General features: G+C 32.5%; 1 protein-coding gene across 5 annotated transcripts; it reads left to right on the forward strand.

Moving 5' to 3' along the window:
• Nucleotides 1–1,974: 1,974 nt before the first annotated feature.
• On the forward strand, nucleotides 1,975–8,713 carry LOC147615515 (uncharacterized protein C24B11.05-like). Of its 5 annotated transcripts, XM_086778936.1 has the most exons (10): nucleotides 1,975–2,089; nucleotides 2,725–2,796; nucleotides 4,186–4,251; nucleotides 4,778–4,875; nucleotides 6,051–6,088; nucleotides 6,229–6,316; nucleotides 7,051–7,251; nucleotides 7,462–7,527; nucleotides 7,835–7,939; nucleotides 8,547–8,713. In XM_086778936.1, exons 1-10 carry the CDS (start codon nucleotides 2,026–2,028, stop codon nucleotides 8,613–8,615), a joined length of 867 nt encoding a protein of 288 aa, XP_086635062.1. In that variant the 5' UTR covers nucleotides 1,975–2,025; the 3' UTR covers nucleotides 8,616–8,713. The 5 variants fall into 5 exon arrangements, with proteins under 5 accessions (XP_086635062.1, XP_086635061.1, XP_086635063.1 ...); XM_086778935.1 differs by lacking the exon at nucleotides 8,547–8,713 and having other exon boundaries at nucleotides 7,835–8,080; XM_086778938.1 differs by lacking the exons at nucleotides 1,975–2,089; nucleotides 8,547–8,713 and adding an exon at nucleotides 2,224–2,280 and having other exon boundaries at nucleotides 7,835–8,080.
• The last annotated feature ends 797 nt before the right edge of the window (nucleotides 8,714–9,510 follow it).

Here is a 9,510-nt window from a genome sequence, read left to right on the forward strand (position 1 = left end):
CGAAAACACATATTATTATTATTATATTTTATGTTGTCCACCTAACATATATATATATAGATATATATATTCAGCAATAAATGTCTTCCTTCAGTCGGCAAATACCAAGATCTGTAATTCTTTCCGGAGGTCATTCACTTGTTTTTTAGCTATCCATTTCCATATTTCTGTAGCATCGTCCACCTCCACCTCCACCACCTCCTCCTCCTCCTCCTCCTCCTCCTCCTTCTCTGCACCTCCTGCCCCGCCAAGAGGCCCCATACAGGGAAGGAGGCAAGGCGGCCAGGAATCGCAAGAGAGGCCTGCGCCCAATAACGCCATGTGCAACGGAAATCCTCCTCGCTCTCCAAACTCTCCGCTTACTCAGACCCCCCGCCCCCGCCGCCCCCCCCCCCCCCCCCCCCCATTTGTATTCTTGCACCACACCATTTTTATTCTTGCACCCCCTTAGTTTACATGAGTTTGTATAGTGACATCATAAAAACCTTTGATAACGGCCTAAAAGTTAAGGTGGTGTTGTACTTTGTAAGAATATGCATAGTTCATTTCTAGCATTTCTTTGCATACCTACTATCATGCTCGTGGCTTGTGAAGATGCCAAACTTGAAAACATTTTGTGCTAGAAAACTTAAGGTCAAACCACTTTGTATTAGTATGCTTCAACTTTTTGTAAGGCCTTTGATGATATGCAAGATTCAAAAGGTTTTGTCACAGCTTCTAAGCAAGCCATAATTCATGTAGTTTTTTGCAAGATAAGTATCTTTAAAGTGTGAGAAAAAAAAGGCTATACATATAATGGTGTGCATCTTGTGGATTGCAATGAAGATAAATGAGGGTTGTTGGAATTTGAAAAAAAAAACACAAGAATCTAGAATTAGTGGATTCTAATAAGGTATCAATTATGATAATGGTGTGAAAGTGGAGTGTTTTTGGTGGTGATACCAGTTTGTCTTGAGAAAAGGACAAAGATGGAGTCTAAGAGTGAAAACACTTTGATAAAGGATGGAAGCTGCAAAATGTTCTTTCAAAGTTAATGAGCCATAACAAGAAACTATAGGGATTAGGGATTGTTCCTTTATTATAGAGTTTCTTGAGGATCCCAATTCAAGTCACACGAAGTAGGCTATACTTATTAGAATAGTTGAGATTGGAGAATCCATGAGTATTCTTTGCTTGTGAAAGAATCTACGAGTATTCTTTGCTTGTGAAAGAAATATTTTAAAAAGGTAAAGAAAGAGAAAAGAATACTTCTTGTTAATCTTCTTATTTCCCTTTTTGACAATCTTCTTCTAGTGTATTCAAGTCCCTTCATTTTTGTGTACGTAATTCATAATGCTACACTGAAATTTCCAATGAACACCCATCTTTTTGGTGAGAAAAGGGTCTTACATGATGCAAGAAGATGGTGTTTTATAGGCAAATATAAGGGTTTGAGGGACATGAAAAAGACATAGAATGAGGGGCTTTGGGGTAGAAAGAGAAGTAGGGGTTCTTAGGGGAAATAAAAAATAGGGGTATACAAGGAAAATCATGATTAGAGAGAGAGAGAGAGAGAGAGAGAGAGAGAGAGAGAGAGAGAGAGAGAGAGAGAGAGAGAGAAGCAACCTATTTATGCTAGGTGTTGTTAAACAATGATGTTTTGGATCTTGTGGATTTTTATGGAGATAAATAAAAGCTGGAATCTAAAAAAGTACACAAGAAACTAGAATTAGTGGATTTTAATAGGGTATCAGTCATGATAATAGTGTGAAAGTGGAGTGTTTTTGTGATGGTGATGATTTGCCTTGAGAAAAGGACAAAGATAGAGTTTAAGAGTGGAATCACTTATGGAAGGTGCAAAATGTTCCTTAAACGTAAATGAGCCATAACAAGGAACTAAAGGGATTATTTCTTGTAGATTTTCTCGAGGATCCAAATTCAACTTATGAAGTAGACTAATGTGGTTGACCAACCATAATTATTAGAATGGTTTCCCATAATTCCATTGTTATTAGTGGAATCTGAGGATTTGAGGCTGAGGAGATAATGTGTGAGCAAGATGAGAATTCTTTGGTTGTGAAAGAAAGGTCTAGTGAAAGCAAAGTAAAAGGTAAAGAAAGAGAGAAGAATACGTCTTTTGAGTCCCCTTTTTTATAACCTTGTTGTGTACTCAAGTCCCTCCATTTTTGTGTACTTAAGTCACATTGTCACATTCAAAATTTTCACACACACACACACACACACACACACACACATTGTCACATTCAATTTTTAACATATATTTTTTGTTCTTTAACTTAGGTAGGTTTCAAGAGAGCATTCATTCATGTTGTTGTTTCCTCCTTTAAGATGTTGTAGAAACAAATGTCATAGCACTGTGTAGTCTATATCTTGTTTCCTCCCATCCTAAGTAGAAACTTTGGAATAATTTATATAAGTTGGAGCTCAAATCCTAGTTTCTTCCATGTTTTATTATTTGTTTTCTTAAGTTTCACCATCTTCTTCTAGTTCTTTCTTAGTTGTATTAATTATCATCTCCACTCCTAGTTACATCTTGAATTCTCATGTTTTCCTACAAAGAAACTCTTAGTTTCAAAATTGCAATGTTTTTAATACAGAAAGCAATTGTATAATAAGATTTGTGCTTAAAATCATTCAATTATTATTCCCTAGCAAATATGCCATGAAGGCTACAAAACCACACATCCAATAATTAGTTTAACTCTTGAAAAATGTGTGCCTCAGATTTTTGCACAATGAATGCAAGGGGAACGTTTGCTAATGGAGCAGAATCAAAATTTGAATGCCTTCTTTTCGGTAAATTACTCTACACCCTTTAAAGTTATAAAAGAGTTTTGCTAATTAAATTCGAATGCCTTCTTTTCAGTAAATTACTCTACCACTCTTTATAGCTATGAAAGAGTTTTTCTAATAAAATGAAAAGCTTGCTTTTGGACATAACCTTACCCTCTCAAATTTCACTTTCAAAGCTTGAAAATAAGTACATTCTAGGCATCTGAATTGATATTTACATTCTTTGAAACATGTCATTGTGAATTTTTAGATCATAAAGAATCCCTACATCAAGACAACCATAAAGGGGAATAATATTAAGATATGGGAAGGTGTGCATGGTTTCTCATGTTGTAGTTATTTTAGCCTTAAAAATATAAAAGTAACCAACAAGGAAAAAAATAAAGGCTACTTTTAGCCCAATGGCTATTTTACGAGGTCTTTTAAAAAGTGCTCAACTATTTTACAAGCAATGTTTTTTGTCTTAAAAAAAAAACAAACCCAAAATTATCAATTTTTAGTGGTTATCAGTTTTGAGTGGGTTATGAAGACAACTCTCCAAAAAATATACTACCTATTAGCTCTCTAGATGGAAAATTTGAAAGATTCATCCAAGTTTTTTGTACTTTCATATGAATAGAAGCATTGTGTATTGCTTCTACAAAGTTTTATATACAAGTGTTTATTTTAACGGGTATAACATTTTTTCTCTACCTTTTTATTTATAAAGTTTTTCATGCATAAGAATGTAATCATGTGTGTGAGGATACGAAGCTCAAAATAAAGGTGAGAAAAGGGTCTTACATGCAAAAGAGATGTTTCACATGCATAAATTAAGGTTTGGGGGATGTAAAAAGACATACATAGAATGTGGGGGTTTGGGCTAAAAAGAGAATTAGTTATCTTTAAGAAAAGGAAAACTAAAGTTGCACATGGAAACAGAAATTAAAGAGAGAGAGAGAGAGAGAGAGAGAGAGAGAGAGAGAGAGAGAGAGAGAGAGAGAGAGAGAGAGAGAGAGAGAGGGGGGGGAGGGAGAGAGAGAGAGAGAGAGAGAGAGAGAGAGAGAGAGAGAGAGAGAGAGAGAGAGAGAGAGAGAGGGGGGGAGGGAGAGAGAGAGAGAGAGAGAGAGAGAGAGAGAGAGAGAGAGAGAATAAGGATACTTACATAATCACGAATTAAGTTGGACAACATGCTCAACATTGGCATCAATTATATACTTCTTACTTTAATTAAATGAATGTTAAAAGTCAGTATAAATAATGATTGCATCAATTATATACTTCTTAAATTAATTAATTAAATGAATATTAAAAGTCAATATACATAATGGTTGCATCAATTAAACATATTATGTTGTATGAATTATCTCATAAGTAAACACATTATGCTAATTTCATTTTTTGTGTGGTAAGATTTGGATGACACATTGTACCCTTCAAGCAATGGCCTTATGAAAGAATGTGTTAACTATATAGAAGGTGCTTAGCTCTCTTTTCTCCATAAATCATCAAATTTCAAAAGACATTTCAATATTAATATTTTCACTTTATAGTTGTTGAAAAAACCTTGTTTTTGATCATGAGAACACTAATCCCACACAATAATCAATTGGCATACATAGCATAGCTTACTATTAATGATTCCATAAACATGAATCTTTGGAGTAATCAATAATAAAATGTGCATGGCACACATGATCATTTATCAATCCTACTCTCAATATCACTAAGCATACATTAGTTCCTAAGTAAAAAAAGCTCATCAAAACCATTAGGCAAACAATAGTGCCACCTAATAATCACACACAATAATAACCATTGATCATATATTGGTCCACAATCAATCACATTCAATAATGGGAAAGTAGGCACTTGAAACAATGTTTATATTAATTTATTAAAATATATGATGATGATTTTATTTGATGTGGAAGATTTTGTCACATATTCAACAGTGGGAAAACATGCATCTTTATGCTAATTTTATGAAAATTATGGTGACTAGGTTATGTGATGGAAAATCTAGGAATTGACGCAATAACTGCTTCAGATCTTTGTACTGAGCTTTACAAAAGCTATGGATCCACTTTAGCAGGACTTGTGGTATAACTTTGTAACTCTTCAATATTAGATTCTTTCTTAGGAAAAAATATGTAGAGATATAACCTTGCTTTCACATTAGCTTTTAACATGAGGTGTCTCCTTCATGTGGGTTTATATTTTAGTTTTCTAGCTTTTTGCTCAATTTACATAGTATTTAATTCTATTTATCTTTTACCATGGACTTCTCATTTTCGTATTTGAAGAAGGAAATTCCACTATTCTCATTGGTTTATGTTATAGTCTTTTGTGTTGATTTGTGCTCTTTTCATATTGATTCTTAACATTATTATTTTTCTTGCTATTTTATGTTTATATTTATTCACATGATAAGTTGCATATTCACATTAACATACCCATAATCAATTATTATAAGCTTAGAGCTCTCAAATTTACTTAATGTCTCTCTGATAAAATTTTAAGATCCTACATTATTCCCTCTTCTAGAGTTGCAACGCCAAGTATTCCGCACAAGCACTACCTCACCATCTTACCCTCTAATGGCAATAATTTGAGAGACATTGTCTAGTCTCTAATCTTGGGTAGCTTAATAGGACCAACCTACATATATTATATAGGATACAATAGAGAGAGATTAACATATCCCAATGCCATCATTCTCCATCAACAAGAGCACTGAAGCATCTTTTGATGCAATCCCTAACATTGCATGATGAGTATAAACTAACACACACCAAAAGTGATTACTTATGAGGGAAAGCATTAGAGAGTGTAACAAAAAATTGATCTTACAACTAGGAATGTCCTAGTCTTCTCTTGCATTTAAGTTAGCTCTAGTCTTGTATGGATAGAAAACAAAAAACCATCTTTCTTGAGCCATGCTATGTTTGTTAAATAATACATTATCTATTCTAGGAAGATACACCAAGCCCCAAAAAAACCTTAAGTTTTCATAAAAGTTTATTTTTTCTTACCTCCAAATATTAGAGCCAACTACAATATTTTTAAATGCAACTAGATTAACTCATCTTGGAGTTTTATTAGGCGAGGGTTCCTTTGTTATGTTAAAAAAATTATTTCTCCCCTTTGTGTCCATGTCTAACTTCTTGTTTCATAGTCATATGTTTTCTTATAACCCTTCTCTTTATTTTGATGATTGATTTATGAAGTGTTTTGAGACTCATTCTAGTGAGTAATAATTTTTGGTTGGCGTGTAGTCAAGGGGCTACAAATGTGACTACAACGAGTACCACAGGTATATTTTGGATGCATGGCATTGGAGAAAACAAAAATTTTACTACTATGCTCTATATTTTTATACTTTGATACACTTGATATTATGAAAGGATACACAACATCTAATCATGTTTTCCAATTGTAATTCTTGTGTTTCAGATTTGTGCATGGGAATTTACCTTACCATGTATTAAAACCAGATTTAGAGCTAAGGAACTTGCTATTGAGCATGCCACAAAGAAAAATAGTAAGAAACGATCATTTTATTTATGAATAGGTATTTTGTAATATTTTTTTTGGTAGTTAAAGAAAGCATTTGAATATAATAAGATATGACTAGGTATTTTTTCAATCAAGACTCTTGCTCTTTTTACATACGTCTATAGCTAACTTGATGAAGAAATCTTAGCCATGAAAATAACATGGAATTATAATCTTGGGTTTCCAAGGGCTAGCCATTAGCAAAAACATCCAATAACATGGGATTGTAATCTTACATGTCCAAGCCCTAGCTAATAACATGGAATTGTAATATTACATGTCCAAGCCCTAGCTAATAACATGGATTGTAATCTTACATGTCCAAGTCCTAGCCATTAGCAAAAACATTGAATATAAAACCTCATATAAGTAAATATTATATCTAGTTCTTAACCACTACTATAGCTTCTATTATCTACAACTATATGAAAATAATTGAAGCTTCATCTAAATAAATGGTAAAATATTAAAAACTTAATAAATTTATAATGAAAAATATTCACATATATTAAAATAGTTTTTTTCCCAATCATTATAATTGATCAAATTTACTTTTAAAAAGCTGCATGAAAATATTAAAACCATACTAGATACTAATATTCATTTTTTGAACCTCTTTGCTTTATGATTGTGCTTTTTAAGAAAGCCTCAAAAGAGGAATGATCTCCAATACATCTTTTGCGACCGATCCTCTAATGGGTTGAAATCTTGGTCTTTTAGGTGTTTACCAATGGAGATGAAGCACATGCTCTCAAAGCACTCAACAAGCTTGGAATTAAAGATTGCTTTGAACAAATCATTTGCTTTGATACCCTTAACCCAAAGAATAACTTCAATAGTTCAATGCCTATAGTGTGTAAGCCTTTAGCAAAGGCCTTCCATCGTGCCCTTGAAATCGCAAGGGCTGATCCAAACAAAACAGTATGGCCATCTGATATGTTTTATTAACATGCACTTTTTATTATTTCATTTACATGCATTTCATCTCAACAAAACAACATGACATCATGCATACTATTTAGTGCTATCTAACATGTAAAGGTTTATGCTTAATCAATATATATTTTATAAGGTTAGAAAGAAGATTTTAATGTTCCTTACACATTATGTTGTGATTTTTTTGCATGTCAGATTTTTTTTGATGATAGCTCTCGCAATATAAAGGCGGCAAAAGTTGTTGGTTTGTGGACTTGTCTGGTACTTTTCAAACTCATCTTGTGATAAAGGTTACAAAGTATCAAAAGTTGGTATAATTTGACAAACTTAAATATGTAGTGCTTTTATTTTCATAGACACTTAGTTACTTACTCTCATGCATAATTTATCTAGGAATTCTCTAGTATGTAGGACGCTAGAAGAAACACTCTACTAAAGATTCATAGATAAATATCACTATACTTGCTTATTTATGAGATTCAAGGTTTTAAATAGTAGTATAAATCCAAATGGGTACTTAGTGAGATTAGAGCCCACCATCTAATGTTAATTGGATATTACTTTGAAGGTTGGGAAATCACAAAAAGTCAAGGGGGCCGACTATGTTATAGAGAACATCCATGATGTCAAAGAAGTAATACCTGAAATCTGGGCAAAACAACATGTGGAATTTGTAAGTAGAAATGTAATACTATACTTTTATGCAATTTTGACACTAAGAACAATATGCTACTTATACAGCAAAATGAAAAGATATTTGCTCAAGAATTTTTCATGCCATCATGTTGAATTATTAAAGAAGTAATACTCAAAGAAAAAGCCATACCACAAGCTACACTTGATAGTGTGCTTTTATGTAAACAAGGCTTTTATAATAGCCCTTGTTGTCTATTTCATAATATATATCTTTATATATCATGATATGTTCCTTTATTCTTTTGATTATACAGAAGTAAAGAATCTCTACCTTCGATTTTGTGTAGGAACTACAATTATAAACCTTACCTAGCTTTATTATTGCATATGAATATACTTAAAATTACTTAAGATTATTATAAAAACCAAGCTGTAGTTATCAATGCATATAATTTTTCTTGAGAAAACTAAGCTAGCTTTATGATTGCATACAAATACAGATGAGTTTACTTAATAAACCTTAAATAGATTTAGTGTTGCATATAAATATACACAATTCAAATGAAGTCATTTAGTGTTGCATATAAATATACACAATTCAAATGAAGTCATTTAAGGCTCTGACAAAGTTTCTTTGTAACTAGATTCCAAGGGTAGGTGATCAAAAAATTTGGATTTGGTATCACCAATGCCTCCTTTTTGGGAAACTTTAGGCACTCGACTTCTCAAGAATGGGTTATTGGATCCAAAAATTAAATCAATCTCTCTCTCTCTCTCTCTCTCTCTCTCTCTCTCTCTCTCTCTCTCTCTCTCTCTCTCTCTCTCTCTCTCTCCTCGTCTTTGCCTTCCTTGGGTATGGTTTTGATTTGGAACTTTTCTTATTTGGATCTTTTCTTTTAATAATAAGAAACTTAGCATGCTTAGCATATTGTGAAGTGTGCTTCAGATGCAATTTATTACTCTATAGAATGTCCTTGTTTTTTATTTCACTAGTTTAGTGATAATTCTTTGGTTTTCTATAAGAATAAAATTCTAAACCACAATCATGTCATATCATCTTAGTCTTTATTGCATAGAAATGTTGTATGTTTATTTGCTAGTTATCTACAACTTACAATCACACATCCATGATATCAATCAACTCTTACACTTTGCATGTGATTAAGTTGGTGAGGTTAAAAGGCTTGCAATCTGTTAAGGATAATTTGTATCAAGTGCACTACCATGGTTGCATACGTATTGTACATTCTTTTTATAAAAGGTTAAAAACTTGTTAGCAAAACAAGGCTTTAATATTATGATTAAGGTAGGAAATTTCACCTTGATGGAAATCATAAAAAATACCTCAAGGGTTCTAGAAAGCATGTATATCACATGCTCAATGGAAGTATTGAAAATCCCTTATATGTGAATTTGAGTACTAAAATGATCCCCTTTTTCTATAAAAACTTGCATTTTGTCTTCAAAACCCATTAAAAAAAAACCCTCATGTGAAATTTATCCTAATAAGGCACCAAAATATTTTTTGCATATCCATTAAATATATTCTATGAGATTTTCACGAATAAGAGTGTTTTTCTAAGGTTTCATTTTAGTATGTAATGAGTA

Source organism: Cibotium barometz, chromosome 40 (genome assembly GCF_041138505.1).
Source record: "Cibotium barometz isolate CiBa-2024 chromosome 40, ASM4113850v1, whole genome shotgun sequence".
Lineage (NCBI taxonomy): Eukaryota > Viridiplantae > Streptophyta > Polypodiopsida > Cyatheales > Cibotiaceae > Cibotium > Cibotium barometz.

What these genes read in the sequence shown, in the direction of transcription:
- LOC147615515 (XM_086778935.1), top strand. Translation starts at nt 2,026, where the DNA reads ATGTGTGAGCAAGATGAGAATTCTTTGGTTGTGAAAGAAAGGTCTAGT. An exon ending in ATTTGAATGCCTTCTTTTCG is followed by an intron (nt 2,797 to 4,185) that starts GTAAATTACTCT and finishes TTGTGTGGTAAG; the next exon opens with ATTTGGATGACACATTGTAC. An exon ending in GCATGCCACAAAGAAAAATA is followed by an intron (nt 6,317 to 7,050) that starts GTAAGAAACGAT and finishes TTGGTCTTTTAG; the next exon opens with GTGTTTACCAATGGAGATGA.